Source organism: Zerene cesonia, chromosome 12, assembly GCF_012273895.1.
Source record: "Zerene cesonia ecotype Mississippi chromosome 12, Zerene_cesonia_1.1, whole genome shotgun sequence".
Classification (NCBI taxonomy): Eukaryota; Metazoa; Arthropoda; class Insecta; order Lepidoptera; family Pieridae; genus Zerene; species Zerene cesonia.
The window spans coordinates 682,377-699,396 of NC_052113.1; the positions used below are offsets into that span (position 1 = coordinate 682,377).

General features: G+C 31.8%; 2 protein-coding genes across 2 annotated transcripts in view; both read left to right on the forward strand.

Moving 5' to 3' along the window:
• Positions 1-598, forward strand: part of LOC119830913 (putative inorganic phosphate cotransporter) — a gene marked incomplete at its 5' end in the record, with an annotated part of 10,080 nt that extends 9,482 nt beyond the window's left edge. The window contains 2 exons of the mRNA XM_038354102.1: positions 93-234; positions 504-598. Of these exons, the coding sequence (XP_038210030.1) occupies positions 93-234; positions 504-598 (237 nt within the window). The remainder of the gene's footprint in view (positions 1-92; positions 235-503) is intronic.
• Positions 599-3,832: 3,234 nt separating this feature from the next.
• On the forward strand, positions 3,833-13,743 carry LOC119830914 (putative inorganic phosphate cotransporter). The gene is made up of 9 exons (XM_038354103.1): positions 3,833-3,896; positions 4,324-4,457; positions 4,885-5,064; positions 6,080-6,218; positions 6,788-7,002; positions 7,288-7,437; positions 11,194-11,316; positions 12,880-13,021; positions 13,664-13,743. Exons 1-9 carry the CDS (start codon positions 3,833-3,835, stop codon positions 13,741-13,743), a joined length of 1,227 nt encoding a protein of 408 aa, XP_038210031.1.
• The last annotated feature ends 3,277 nt before the right edge of the window (positions 13,744-17,020 follow it).

Below are 17,020 nucleotides of genomic sequence, written 5' to 3' on the forward strand. Positions count from 1 at the left end.
TTGTCCATAAAGAAAATCGATCAGTGAAACAGATGAATATCATCTGCCCCATACCCCACTAGACACGGGCCTTCACTTATGTACCCCTCCAGACAGACGTTGGGCGCTGGCGCATTGTGTTCCTGGCGACGGCAGTAGTGGGCGTCATCAGTAATACCCTTTATGTGCTCTTCATCAGAGCTGATCGACAGGAATGGGACGATCCACACTACTTGGATAAGAATGGTGATCCTGGTAAGTTTATATGTTTTAAGATGCATTGATACATGTATTCGATTAATCAGTCTATTTGAAGATGAAAATGAGATCATTTTTTCATGCTTCATTCATATTTATTGAAAAACTGTAAATAATACATTAGAAAATCAATTCAATCTTTTATTTTAATTTAACATTATGCGGTGGTGTTAAATAAACATTCTTTCTTTCTTTCTTCTTTCTTTCTTTATAACATTAGTATAGATAAATTCCAAGCAAATGCAAAGTGTTTTCAATTGTTTCAGAGGAACTGAAGCCAGCGTTAAAAATGAACAACGAAGACGCTTTAAAAACACAAAACCAACTAGAAAAAGTAGAGGAAAACCAAACGGAGAATTAAAAATCTTCAATCATTTAAATTTTTATACAATCAATGAAACATATTTTTTTCTGATATACAAAATTGTTTTATTTATATCAAGGATAATATAAAAAATGTTACATCTATGACAATAACTGTACATTTTCTTTGACAACGCGAGCAAACACTGCAGCTAGTAACACATATCAGTCATAACAGTGTTAATAATCCATTATTAATTCATGAATAGAGAAATTAATTTTGTGGTTCACACTTGATTATACCAGATTATCTAGGTAGAATATAATGTCGTAAGCCTAAACGTCTTTAGGATTTAATCGCTTCATCATACAATCAAGAGGAATACTAATTGTTAATTTAAATGGATTAATTATCGTGAAAATTAATTACTAGATATATCAATTGTATTACATAAATAACTGGGGTGAATTGTTATTTGTATGGTGTAATATTATTACTACTGATTAGTAGAAATTATATCAAACTGGGGATTGGGGCATGGGGCCGCGATTGGGAAACCCGCGTCTTTCGCTTTACAAATTATTTTATGTTTAAACATTACGCATAGACATCATTATTCAGTAATTATGATCAAATAATTTAACGGGAACAATATGAGATTAATTTATTATCTACTAACACCTATAACTGGTGTATTAAGTTATATATTAAATATTATAGAAGTCGTCTTTCGCAATAGACAGAGAATAGACACAAGTACGAAGGTTTCCTGAAGGAACCAGGTTCAAATCCCACCTCATGGTCGAATTTTTTCCCATCCTTGTATTTTTAAAATATTTATATTAATTTTAATAAAAACGAAAATACAACTCGAGAAGTATTTATAACAAAATTCGCTAATGTTCAAGGATTTGCCTTAATCATTAAAATGTTATAGTTCTTATGTTCTTAGATTAGGATAATTCCTCCCTTAAATCTCTTCCGGGGCTTTAGTCTAAACATTTAATGTACCTTAATTAGGTCTGACAAGACCGAACCTTCGGGAAACAAGTCTACACGATTCTTACGAAATATAAAAAAATCTTTGTAACCTTGACCTCTTTTGAGCGAGTGAGTTAAAGGTTTAAGCACTAGGTCGCAAAGTTCTCATAAGTCAATTCGAATGATGTGTCTATTGCTGATATTTTAATTCTCGAGTTGTGGGTTGTTTGTTCTGAAATTTTTATATTAATATAACACATTAAACTGCATCAAAAGTACGATAATTCATAAAAAACAATATTATTGAGTAAAAACAAAAAAAAATTCATCAAATCGTACGTCTTGATGTATCGTTATAGTGCAACAGAAACGCATCTTTTCTGGCAATTTCAACTGTACAAATATAAGGTTTCATGAGATACCATCTGGCGACAGAAACGGATAGACAGACAGATAAATACGGATAGATAAGTCATAGTAAAAGATTCCGTTTTACCTTTTGAGTTTGATACCAATTAGTTTAAAAATCAAGTCAGACTAAAAAAAATAACAAAAATATTATGGATGGTCCATAATATTTTTGTTATTTGAACATTGCATAAAAATTGTGTTTTAGATTTTTTAACTGAATTAAGCTACGATTTCATTACAATTACAAAAATAAACCGCATTTAAACCATCAGCATTCATGCATAAAACTTTAGAAACATCATTTTATTAATTATCGACCCCATCAATAAATATTGTAATACCAGTATTTTCACATCACATCATAAAATTTATATAATATTAAGGTATTCTCGCGAGATTCCGTCCGTGTTTACTTGCAAATAAATTAATAATTAACTCATTTACTACCCGATATTTTGCACCATTAATTGATATCGCTTTATTAATGTGTCCGAATTACGCAATTTATCATTCCGTTTGACTCCGATTGATGCTTCATTAAGACCGTGACTGGCCAGTATTTTATTTGTATTTAATCAATTATGCACGCTCGTCTGATCTCCACCCCCCTTTTTTCAAATCACATGGAAGGTATCATCTTTTAAATATTCATTAATTCGAGCAACTATAACATCATTTTGTTTGCAAAGCATATGCTTAAAAACCTGTGTTAGTACATTTAATTAAAATTTTAATAAATAAAACATTAAAAATCCACTCAGTTGAAAGTTCTGTGGTAATAAACCCAAAAAATAAGAACCATTAGTTGCAGCAAAATATACTCTCAGAATTTATATTGCTCTGTGTTTTACATTAGGCGTATTAAGTTATGTATAGAATGTTGAACAAGAAAAAAAAACATGTACGTCTGCAAAACTATTCATAAATACTGCTTTAATATGAAGTCTACCTAAGCCCTCAAATGTCATTCATTATTTGTTAATTTTATTATTTTCTCTTAAATTATAAAACCCTGTTTCGAGTTAAACATATTAAACATATTATTGTTTCGTGTTTGAAACTATTGTTATATCGTCCTAATTTAGAATCTGGAGTAGTGGTATTTCCTCCTTGGGACATCAGTGACCTTTTTTTAGAAAAAATCATAGAAATTTCACTGGAGTAGTTAATATCTGTAAAATGAATATTTTATACAGATTCGACATGCTGATTTTATGTTAAACAATAACAAATAGTCATCCACCCCCACACTCTTTCACATTGCTTTAATGTACAGTCAACAATCAAAGAATGATAGTAAATTGTATTAATTGTGTTTTATATCTTATTGCATATTAAAACATTGTATAAAATGATTTTACATTTTTGTTCCTTATGCAACTCTTTACAAGTACGAAGAATTTTTGAAGTAGTATATTTATATTTGATAAAGTTTTTGGATTCTTTATATGTATAAAAAATCTTTCATAATTATGATGTTGACCGTACTTTAAAAGAACTACAGTCTGCACATACCAAACATCTTATCTTTGTACGTGATCGTTATCAGAGAAACCTTCTGTAGAACTCAATTTAATGCCACCACATGACGTCTTCACACACCGGACAAAATTAGATTTATCTCAGGGCGAGATAGAAAAACCTGCCTTATCAATTGATGATAAGATTGAGTTTAGTGTAATTAAAATTGATGAAATTAATGTTATGAACGATGGTGAATCGAGAAATGTAAATAATGAAATTGTAGTTGACAATGCAAATGTACACAAGGATGTAATTATGTATATAATACTTGGTCTGAATGATAAAGGTTTCGTTTCATTGTTGTTTCCATTTTACGTTTAATGCACAACAAAATTATTAAGTGATTTAGAAAATGGTGCAATTTACGCCGCTGAAATGGATACCGATTTTTTGAGATATAAGTTCGAAGACAGTCATGATGGAGTTATTACAAAAACGAGTAAGTAATGTATTGATTAATATTAAGAATGTAAATAAAGCTAATTGTGGCTATGAATTACTACATATCGTAAATGGAGATAGAACAAACACAGGTTTGTATTAACTGTGACAAATTATGTTGTATTTACAATCAGATTAGCAAACTAATACCACGAATAAAATTAATGGAATGTGAATTCTTATTAGCAATTTAGTTTAAGTAGAAAGTCACGTATAAAATATAATTGTCCGACTTATCTTATTATTTCTTAATCATGATGCCTAACTGTAAATTCTACTAACATAATTAAACCATTTAACAAAAGATTTATGAATGTTTGTCTTCATATATGAATGAATGTTTTGTCTTCTCCCTTTATTAGATAATGTATTTCACGAAAATAAAAGAAACGGCATGAAATTGAAATATTCTTCACATTTTCCAGAATTCAAACTTGGCATACGACACCTTCAAATTGCTTACATGTTTGCCGCATCAGTTGCAATGGGCATGATGCGAGGCAGCACCGGCGTTGGTATATTAGCGATATCAGAAACAAACGAAAACTCCTATGTTCAGGTAGTTAAAAGAAAAATAATAAATAGCAAACAAGACAATAATCTTCATAAGGATTACCTCGGACAAGACAGGTCAAAACTAAAAAGATTCTGTCAATTTTTTTCATGTCTTGGTATAAAATAATTATTTAAAGCTAGACATGAAAATATAAGCGGTTAACGTCTTCAAATTGTCAGAACTAGAATAAAATTTCATTCGTTACAAGAGAAGCAAGCTCTCAAATAAAAAGAGAATCATAAATATCAGTTCACCGAATAAAAAGTTATGAGGTTACAAACACAAAAAATAAATTCGCATTGATAACCTCCTCCTTTTTTTGAAGTCAGTTGAAATAACAATAAAAACGGATGAAAATACAAGCCACTATCAGGCACTTTATATTTCTAGTTTAACAGTTAAATAAGTTTATTTAATAATTATATTCTAGGCTCACCACTGGAACAGACGTATTCAGGGCACCATATTAACGTGGTATTTCTTCGGATACGCCTTAACGATTATACCAGCTGAGAAGTATTTAACTCAAGTTGGGGAAAAGTTTGTGTTGACCTCTGTGTTGCTAATCAACGGAGCGCTATCTGCCGCCATGCCTACGATTGTAAATAAGGTACTTTAATACCTCCTGTATTCCTTTCTACATACATTTCTTCCATTCATTCTATTTGACTAATTATTATTTTAAAGTTACTCTCAGTTTTCTGGGATAGCAATATTAGATCGTGGTTTTGTCAACGAATAAAAACCACCTTTGAATTATCTCTTTTCCAATAATAAAATAGAAAATCAAAATCGGTTGATAAACGAAGTATAAAGTCCTACTTATAAAATCTCTTCCATCATGTTTTTATGCCTAATTCTTTAATCAGACATAAAAAGATCTACATTTTAAAAGATCTGACAAAAATGATGATGAATTTTGTGTTGAAGTTACATTTCAACATTGTATTCTTATTCAAGAAAGTTCCTTTAAAATCGATATTGCCATTCCGGATATTTGAATAACCAAACAGATCTAGGAATTTCGTTATTTGTGTACATATAAGACCAATTCTTTTACATTTCAAATGCTTCCATCAGCTGTATTGCCACTTATAAAATTCACGGTCTTCGGTAATCGAGTGAACGCACTTGAAGTTTTATTTCGAGAATACTCCAACTGCTAAATTTTTGCGTGTTGTTCGAAAGTTAAAGAGTCCTTAAAATATGACTTGGGATTTAAGAGATAAACGCTTAGGAAATGCGTCAGTACTTACGATTGATTTAAAAAACTAATTAAAGGGCTATTGAAGTTCATATTAAATAATTTAATTAAAATACATATAAACGATATTAACAGCATGAAGGCCCATAAGAAAGTTTATAATTTATTTACATAGTATAATTTTAAATTGTGTTTCTACGTGTAATTTATTTACAACTGCTTAGTGCTATTGTGTTTCGTTCTGTGATTGGAAAAGCCGGAGGTCCATTTCCTTTTCCCCACCTTTCCCAGTCCATTCTTTCCATCTAGTCGTTAATTCACCCCTTATCCCTTACGCAACGTGGTTCATGGGTGGTGGTGGGCTAACCACCAGCTCAATTGTCCGCTATGGCTAAAAATACGATTAATTTCCTTTTTAAAGGGTGGTTGGGTTGCGACATGTAACGCGCAGTTCTTACTGGGCATGACACAAGCATGTGTAACTCCCATCAATCAAAAGCTTATAGCGAACTGGTTGCCGCCGTATGAGAGGAGAATATTCAATCAGCTTATACAAGGAGGTAAGAGGAATTAGAGTTTCATTCACTACACTCAGAAGTTCATATTCCTTTTGATAATAATGAAATTTAATGCTTTTTAGAACTCTAAAAAAACGTCTTCAATTGAAGACGTTTCATTCTACAACAAAGAACGTAGGTATCTCAGGAACTACAACTCTTTGAAAAATTGCTCATCTAAGTATATGTTCATCACATTCAAGTGCTGATCCCTTACCCTCAAGCGAACCATCCGTTTGACAGCTGATACTAACATATAATAAATGAAAATAAAAAATTATTTATTTTCGCTCAAGGGTAAGGGATCAGATTAGCCCAGGAACATTTGTAGAGGTAGAGCCTCTGCAAATGCGTTGCCCGCATTTATGGGATAAAGGATTGGAAGGAAGTTCAGGTTATGGGAACGGACAGAGCGACAATAAATATATAAGATCCATATATTACGAAAGGTAGCTAGAGAAGATCACGCTACCACCAGTAGGAATGGAGCATCAATCAAAAATATCAGAAAATATTACATTATACTTTAAATTTCTCAAAACAGTCTGTTAGTTATTATTATATCTTTCTAGGTTTGCTCCTAGGTATCATCATAGCCTTACCCTTGTCTGGGGTTCTCTCTGAATCAACGCTGAGCTGGGAGCTGATATTCTACTCGCAAGCAATGATGACGTTCTCCATGGCAGCTGTATGGGGTCTCCTGACTGCCAGCTCACCGGAGAAGCATAAAGCGATTGGGGACTCGGAGAGTGAGTTTATAAGAGAAGCAATTAGATGTTATCGCGAGGTGAGAACTCACCTCTTTTCTTTCTTTTCTTTTGAACACTAAAATAAAGTAGAATTTTACTTTTTGCTATGGCAATTTTATGTAGGTTTATATTGAATCTTAATAGCTTGAAATCGTAACGATTACTGAAAAACTATATTTTATATATTCTGTCCATTTTGTACTGCATATTAACAAGTAGATATATTAAAACTGCTATTACAAAAATAAAGTATATTTTATAATTATTTGCTATTTAAAATTGTTTTGACTTTTCTAAAATTATTGACTTTTTAATACTTTCAGAAGAAAACAAAAAAGCCATGGAGACTGGTTATAAGAACGCATGAGTTTTGGTCCATTGCTGTCGTTCATGCGTCAACAAATGCAATTTTCACATTTTTTCTCGCCGACATGCCAGCTTATTTGAAAACATTTAAATTATCATTGCCAGATGTAAGTTAAACATAGACATACATTTATTTGGCACTAAAGCATAAATAAAGTGAGTAGAAAATCAAATAATCTTAATATGCAAATATCAGTGTTGATACCCCAATGATCCCCACATCAGTGTTGGTTACAGAGAGAGTTTCAGTGACGACTGTTATAGTTCGACTTACGGCCTAAATAACAGAGTATTTTGTTTATTCGCTTATATTAACTCACCTTACCTTTAAACTCGCCTGTCACTTTGGGATTATTACTATTTATTTTTTGTTACTTTACATATATCATTCACATATAAGGAAATAAAATTTTTTATTAATTCGTTCGAAAAGATTTCATTTGCACTATTTAGATTGGATTGTCGATGCATGTCTGGGATTAATACTATCCAATTTCCTTTCTTGGGTATCTATCTGTAAATCAAATTTCATGCAAAATGGTTCAGTGATTAAGGAGTGATGACGATAGACAGAGTTATTTTCGCAATTTATAATATTAGTAGGTACTCTAATCAAATATTCCATTTAACCCTTCCAGGTCACCACCCAAGTGTCGCTTGCATTTGCGTCAATGTGGTTACTGTATACATTGACCGCCCCGAGTTTTGATTGGGCTTATCGGATCGGTCTTATTGACCATTTCTTAGGCATCAAGTACTTTAGAAAGCTTATCAATGGGTTGGGTGAGTGCTCCTTTTCAATTTTATACACTTGATATCTGTATGAAGTTTTGGGTATTTTCATAATGGTGTAATTTATAAAATTGGAATTGTAATTGGTTTAAGTTGATTTAGTATTTTCTTGTGTTTGATTTTACGCGAGTATTATACATTTAGAACTTAAAGACTTTTAAACGGATTTTAAAATTAATTATATCATTAAACCGACGTTTCGAACACTACAGCGAGCGTGGTCACGGACCAGTCTCCGTGACGAAATGTCTGTTTAAAAGTCTTTAATTTTTAAGTAGATTTTTTTGGTGGGTTTGTGAAAAAATTTTATGAAGCCCACTATACTCATTTTCAAATGATATTCAAAATGCTTACAATAAGATTAAAACGATCTAACAGACGTGGCAAACTTATAATCAATTATAATTAGATAGAAATTTAAATGTTACATTTATTAAATTATGAACAGAAAACATACCCAAAATAGTATATCTTGAACTATATTTGTTTATCTATTTATTTATTTATCTTTGGGAAACAAACAATACAATTATTCTTATAGATTATAGCCATATACTATACACATATAAGCAAAGTTTCCACTAAAAAATTTAGATAGTCAGTCACATACGGAATATAAAGGATACAAAAAAAATTATATAACATTGTTTGACATCTGCCTATTCACTCTCACAAGTAAGAGAGGCCACGGTGATAAAAAAGGATTATTCAAGCGTTACAGAAACCTATTTGAATTGGTAGATTAGACGACAGCAAAAAATGCCCTGTAATGTTTCCACTCTAGCGTCTTTAGATTCTCAAATTTGTAATAAACAGTGCAGTAGAAATACTTAAATGCTTTAGGTATGTATGAAGGGTTGAAAATAAATAAAATATCTCAAAGCTTCATATTGAACTTTCATAGACTCATAGACTAGGAAAAATATATTTATAGAAAAGATTTTATTAATCAAAAAGGCTAGAAAATAATGATAACGATCTCATATACATTTTTAACGTACGTTGGCTGATAATCACACTAGGCATAGGGCATATAACAAATTTTTTTAATAAAGATTTTTCAGAAAGAAGAATTTTTCAGAAAAACATTTTTATCTCATATATTAAGGATTTTTATTGAATCCCACAGGTGCTTTGGGACCAATTACAGGGTTAATAATCCTACAGACTTATACATCATGGGATCGCCTCGGTGACGTCATCCTAATGGCAACCCTAGGATTATTGGCCTTACAGTTTTGTGGATTCCTTGTAAGTAGCTCTAGATATCCGGGTAAATCCGATCTGAAAGGTGTATGTGGAAATGTGTTAGAATTAAGAGACCTTTTATATTTGTACGGCTAATGGAAAGAGATCTTAGAAGTGTTTGAGCTTGGATATATTTCGGATGTATATAGAATCTAAAAGCAATTAGTGATTAAATAAGTTTAGTTTTGTATTTTATTAAAACTGTTTATATTATATGGCACAGACATTATAATTGACGTAAAAGGGTATTTAAACAGTGTTTTATGTACTATCGTAGTTTATCGATATAACATTGACTATAACTATTATCAATATACATTAAATAACTATAAATATACAAAAACAAAACTAAAACGCGCATTACTGATATAATCAACTACACTGTCTCACTAACTCAGAATATAGTATACATGTAAATTATTTAATCCTGGCGATCCTAATTAGGATAATAAGATAATCTCATGAAAAATTGTACTTGTAAAATATTGTAATTAGTGAAAAAGTCTGAAATGAAATCTGTCCAAAATCAAGTCAAAAACATACAAATATACAGGTGAAACTACTAAAATTGTATTTAAAAGGTACACTGCATATTTTACACCAGTCTATTCGCGATAAGTCAAAAAGCTGTTAAATAGTTTTTCACGTGGTTTCCGTCAAGCGACAGGAAGATTCATGAAAAAAGTATTTGTGAAGATGTCGGATAAAATGAAACCAACTGGGAGCTTTCGAAGAAACGCTGCTAATCCCTTGGAGATGTAATAATATAGTATTGTGGGAATGTTCCTCAAAAAGAGATAAGGAAAAACTAGCTATGGAATATTATCTGATATAGAACGTCTTAATATATTTTAATATGTACTTATAAAATGAAGAAAACAGTGAAACACAATTCAAAAATTGGAAATCTATTTAGATATATTAATACGATTCTTTATTCAACAAAATACGTTCGCAATCATCCGTACTTCGTGCACAGTAAATATATCAATCGATATTATTTACATGGTGAACGATGGCCTGTATCGTTCCTGACCCTCAAATTCAAATATATTTCATTCATATAAACTTTAAGGAATATTTGTGAACAGTATTTCCCCATAAATTAGTATCTATCAAACATTTCTCTTCATCTGAAAATAGCGGGCAATAAGCTCGACGTTTTTATGGAGCTAAGAGAGTTAAGAGTTTTTTTTAATTTTTTTTTTACGTTGGTAAAGGAGCTGGTGGGGCACTTGATGGTAAGCGATTTGGACCGCTTATAAGTATTGCAAATGGAACGCCAACTTTACTGGATAATATGGCCCAAGTGCCGAAGCGTGCTTGACTCCCACATTAAAGATATACGATAGTCTATGAATAACAATTATAACTGAATTGTATAAAACAAAACCGCTTCCCGCAGTTAAACTCTGTTTATTCTACTAATAATATAAACGCGATAGATCGATGGATCGATGTATGGATGCTGGTTACTTTTTCACGCGAAAACAGCTTATCGTATCCTATGTAATTTGGTAGAGAGATAGATTACAGTCTGGATCAGCACATAGGCTACTTTTCACCCGGATACCACCCGAGTAAAGCCGCGGGTAACAGATAGTTCTTAGATATTTAAAGCTACAGAATGGATTCGAATATCGCTCCCTATCCTTCTAACTCTGTCCGAACAAAACATCATAGTTTAAAATCTTTCCGCTATCACGAGAAAGAAAACAAACAAACACTTTCGAATTTCAACATTAGTAAAGATAACGTGTATAATTGCATATTTGAGAATCCCGGGCGGATCCTTAGTGTAGTTGTCATATATTTATTTCCAGGAAAGTATAAGAGATGTGACCCAAAACTTTGGCGGGACACTTCTGGCGATGACGAGTGTGGTGGCGAGTTTGGTTGGATCTCTCGTACCACTCGTTACGGGGGTCATTGTTGGAGATGATCCAGTAAGTCTGCATTTATATATCTTCTAGATCACTATCCTACTAATATTATAAATGCGAAAGTTTGTAAGGATGTGTGTGTTTGTTGCTTTTTCACGCAAAATCTGCTGAACCGATTGCAATGAAATTTGGCACGTCGATAGCTGGACTACTGGAATAACATATAGGCAACTTTTTATCCTGATATTCCTACGGGATACGGACTTACGCGGGTGAAACCGCGGGGCGCAGCTAGTATAGTATAAAACAAATTCGCTTTCCGCCGTCTGTGTGTCTGTATGCTTAGATGTTTGAAACTACGCAACGGAATTTGATGGTTTATTAATAGATAGAGAGATTGAAGAGGGAGGTCTATATGTATTAAACTGCTCCAAATTTAACACTTGCGAAGCCGCAGGCAAAGGCTAGGTAATAATAAGAGATGATTTAATTTTTTGTAATGTTGGTATAAATGATTGAATATTAAATTGTCATAGAATGAACTAGTACAGAATTATTTGTTAATTGATCTTAAAATAACCAGGCATTAAACTTGTCAGTCTGTTAACTTATCAATCAGTTATTGATGTAATATGAATAATTTTGCGTTATTTACTTTTGTTTCTTAATGAGACATGTTTAAATTCCTTTAATAATGTTTAAAAAAATAAATAATCAATACAAATAAACACGAATCGTCTGATGTACCTACTGTTAAGCGCAAAATTCAAAAATTACGAAGAAAATAGTATGTTTTCAGCCGCTAGCGAGGTTCTCAAGTCGACTGAACTTCACTGTATTGAGCATTTAATTACCGTACAAACTTTTCCGTAAGGAGTTTTTAGGCACTCAAAAAAATGATTTTTTTCTCCCATAAACATTTTAATTAACTTCAAACTTACTCAAAGACGTGAAAGTTTATGACTATGCAGAAGTTTTGTGGTGTAATTTAATCATTTATATAAAGATTTTATGTTTTATGAAATTACGTGAGCGAAGCTTGAAAGCCAAGGGAATATAAATATACTTCAGTTATGGCAAATTTAAGGACGCTGCTCAAATAAATTGAGTCCATTATAAAAAGGTTACATTTGCATTCGTTAAATACAGGAAGTTGTTATGGTTTTTTTAAGAACCGAGTCATAAAAAGTTTTGCTATTATCCCTGAAAAGGGAGGAACATTCAGTTTGTTTATTTCTTTTTATGTATACCTTTAAAGATACTCTATAACCCGATATTGAAATCAGTAATCGGTCGCTATATGAAAATTGTTTTGAATGCGATAACGTAGTTGTTACATTGTTCTAAATTCGAAATTAATAAACCATTTCTCTTCTCTAGTGTGGACACGATAATTATTATATACAAAAAAATCACCGTCATTTTTGGAGAGGCACCACTCTAGATTTTAATACGGCACCTAAAGACAGAAATAAAAAGAAAAAAATATTAGTCTATTGGGAACCTCCTCATTCTCTATTGTTAGATACATCAACAAATCTGATAAGAAACTAACATCCCCAAAATAATCACGCTAATGTGAGTTATCTTACACAGGAGTTAACGAATAAAATTCTTTGTTTTCAGACGGATCAAAGCCGATGGAAGTTAATCTTTTTCATCCTTACCGGCCTGTCGGTGTTCTGTAACGTATTTTACACGGTTTTTGGGAGCAGTGATCGGCAGATTTGGGATGACGTGGCGAGTACAAAGTTCGGATATACAAACGGTAACTTCACTACATAGTATAAAACAAAGTCGCTTTCTCTGTCCCTATGTCCCTATATATCCTTAAATCTATAAAAGTACACAATGGATTTTGATAGGGCTTTTTTTTAAGAGATATGGTGGATCAAGAGAAAGTTTTATATGTATAACATCTATTAAACTTCAACAAATTTAACGCGTGCGAAGCCGCGGCCAAAAGCTACTTTATTAATAGATTAATGTGGTTGGTTCCAAGTCTAAACCTGTAAGTTTTAAACATAATATTTTCGTACAACGCAATCTTTTAACAACAAATAGTGAGATACGTACAACTTTAACAATGTTAATATAATATTATGGTAGTCTTATTTTTTCTAAATTGTGTTAAACAAAATATTTTAGAGTTTGCGAATTATAAAATAAATAAAAATAAATCTGTTGCAAAAATAAAGCACTGAATATAATTAGTATCTCCTACTACGTGCTTAATTTTAATTATCTAAGATTAAAGGATTATGCTACTCAAAATTTATTTCCGTTGCTACGGTTTGGCAAAAAACGCGGGTTCGCATCCCGCCTCGTGATCAATTTTTTTCTATTCTTTTTAAATTAAAACATGTATACATGTTATAAATATTTACTCTAGCCATGGATTTATTTTCAGATGCCAGCAATTTAGAGTTGGAAGAACTTGGGACGGTTAGACAAAAACACACGAAAAATGAACTCGAATCGGTTATGTGAATAGCATGAAATAAATAATAATTTATATGAAAGGTTCTTGTTTTATTGTATTATACAAGTAAATGAAATAAAAATTAAGGTTTTTTCTCACAACTTACATGTACCTACTGTAAAAGAAAATAAGTACATTTTACTTTAGGAATAAATTAAATGTGAGATTGGAGCCTAAACTAGGTTACTGAATAACCCGACTTTTAGGTCACCGGGTCCCTCACTTCATGGGACCACATTATCAATACATTATCCTTTCTTTTATGAAAAAAATACAAATAGAAAAAAAGGAAAAGTAAAAATGGTATTAACACTACAGCAAGCGAGCAAGGTTTGTAAAAAAAGGATTTTATAAACCTATTGTTCTTGCTTTATGTTGTCATGTTTTTAACCGATATCAAATAAGGTGAAAGCTGTTACTGTATACTTTTATATGTCGGTACTTAGTTTTCCTGCAAATGAGAGAAAAATAAGTTAATTTAGGCGTTCGATCCACGTCGTAATGTTGTTATATAGTGGACAACGAAATTTGCCATGGCCCTGGGGAAAGCACCCTGGGTTATATCGGACTCCCACTTCAATAGAGGACTACTAATTTGATGGAATTGCAGGTGATTGCTTGGAATTCGTTCGAAACCAACTTTGTAATGTGTAATGTTGCAAAAAGCGTTTCAGCTGTACCATTGAAATTATAATAATCTTTTCAATAAAATAACATCCTAAGGAATCTGGACCTGTCTGTTATTAGGTTTGATGTATATTTTTAATTCGAATATGGAGATTTATTAATGGATTATATTTCTACCAAATAAATAAACGCGTTTTTGAAATTTGAAAAGATATTTTAAACTTATTCAAGAACATGGACGGCATGAATAATATTGATAAATCTCTCATAAGATTAAGTGAATACAAAGATTATCTAGGCTACGCCTGAAGCCTTGGTTTAAGCCTCAGTAATGAGGGCACCATTTGTTATTGTACCTAGGCATGTAAGACAGAGCTGGATTACCTTATAGGGCAACGTTTGAATAATTCCTTAAATATATTACCGTGCCTATGAAGATTGTTGTCGCTTTTTCAACCGAATTCAAAAAGGGGGTTATTAATTCGATTTTATTTTTTTTATGGTTTACTACTGAGGTGTTCTGAGGAACATACATCTTGTAATACGGTATCATTTGAAAGCTGGTGACCCCATTGTGGTATCATTAAAATTTTGGCCAATTATGAAAATTTTGAAGTGGTTCTGTTTTTGTAAAAAAATTCGTCCTCAATAGAATTTGCCAGGTTGCCTGGCAGAGATTGCTGTCTAGCAATAAGTCCGCCTTTTGTACGAAATATCATTGTGCCATTATTTTGTGTAAACTTTACTTTCTGTTTTGTACAATAAAGTATTATAAATAAATAAATAAAATAAAATAAATATGGCGAATCAATTTCAATTGCCAGCAAATAAAATTAAAATGAATTAATAAGAGAAATTAATCCAATTATAACTAAAGACTAAACGTGGTGCTGCATTACTTACATAGTTATGATTTGACAGTATGACGTAGGTCAAACTAAATAACCGTTTGTAAAATTATTTTACATTTACAAGATAGTGCTAAAAAGCCAAGGGTCAGGAAGAGAACTAGTTTTGGCGGGAATGGCCGAACTATGAACTAACTTTCACCTGCGGTTTTTCCCTACTTGCAACATCTGTAACACATGCTTCACTTGAAGTTGTAGGTAGAGTACGTGTTATATGTTTATTTTAACTGTAGCTATGGATTTGCTTGTGGTTTTTACGTTATAAGGAATTTATTTAATTTAGGTAGGTACTTAGTAGGCAAATCTTATTTTCATCCGCCGTTATACAAAATGGAGGAGGTATGTTCATCTATATGTATGTAAGATCATAATTTCGGCAATATGAAGGTATGCTAAATATTTCTTATGATCGAAAGAATATACTTAATGTGTCATAATTGCACACAGCATCAGCCAGAAGCTGATGATGAAAACTTGATGATAGAAATATAACAAAAATCAACTAGTATTTCTTGTGTTTGATTTTAAGCGAGTATTATACATTTAGAAATTAAAAACTTTTTAAGCGATTTTAAATGTGATTTATTAATTATATTATTAAACCGACGTTTCGAACACTTTACAGCGAGCATGGTCACGGGTCACGGTCAAAAAAAACACATTTTTTGCTTTTAAGTAGTATTGAAGTCGGTTTAATTTTTGATGAAGAATATTTCTTATAGCTTTGTTACTCCATAACTCCGTGGGTTTCAACCGATTAATAGTGTTACTTCCTACTATAATATTATAAATGCGGAAATTTGTAAGGATGTGTGTATGTTTGTTACTCTTTCATGCAAAAGCTACAGAACCGATTGGACTGGACTGAACTGGACAAGTGGTATTCCACTATAGGCAACTTTTTATCCCAATATTTGTACGGGATACGAACTTACGCAGGTGAAACCGGAGGGCCGAACTAGTTTTTTTATTTTAATGAAAAAAAAACACATGTACATGAAATTTTAATTACTTAACATTATCTTAACTTACATACAATACAATAAAGCAGGTACAATTAATTGCGATATTTTGAACAATGCTACGCTAGGCGATGCGACCTGTGCGACCTGTGTTATAGGATACTTTCATCCGTCCATTGTAACGTGTCGTTTCAGTATAAGAACTATGCTATGAAATACTCGTTCTGTTGTATTACTAAATCCCTTAATCTTATTATTAAATAAATTTGGAAGAAACTGCACTAGTGTTTTATATAAAAGCTGATTTTAAATAGGCGGCGAAACTCTGAAGACCGAGAAACTCATCGTCCGAAATATGATATATACCAAGCGATAGGGTCGCCTTTTTATCGTGTTATTATTATTGTTTTTTAAGTTTCCTTACCCGTACATTTTTGTTGAAGTGTAATAAATAAAAATAAAAACTCAGTATTAATTATTTCTATGAATCTGTCGTAATTAGCACTCGTGATTTGAAATGACGCACGCATACGCATTTTACTATCTCTAGACTCGGTTTATTAGTTTATTTTTAACGGCAAATGCTATTTTGGTGCTGTAAATATTTACTTAAAATATTGTTTAGTCACGCACGGAAGACAATTAGCTAGACATGTAATATTGTCATATATATTTTTATAACACGATAAAAATTATATTAAGTTATAAAGTCTCTATACTTAGTCTGGCCATAAATACTGTTACACTTAATTATAAAAAAATATTACATTTGAATTTCGAATCTGTCA

Bases quoted from the DNA above. Each gene is read 5' to 3' on its own strand.
- LOC119830914 (XM_038354103.1), top strand. From the start codon at position 3,833: ATGGATACCGATTTTTTGAGATATAAGTTCGAAGACAGTCATGATGGA. The intron at 4,458-4,884 runs GTAGTTAAAAGA...ATTATATTCTAG, and splicing joins ACGAAAACTCCTATGTTCAG to GCTCACCACTGGAACAGACG. The intron at 6,219-6,787 runs GTAAGAGGAATT...ATATCTTTCTAG, and splicing joins CAATCAGCTTATACAAGGAG to GTTTGCTCCTAGGTATCATC.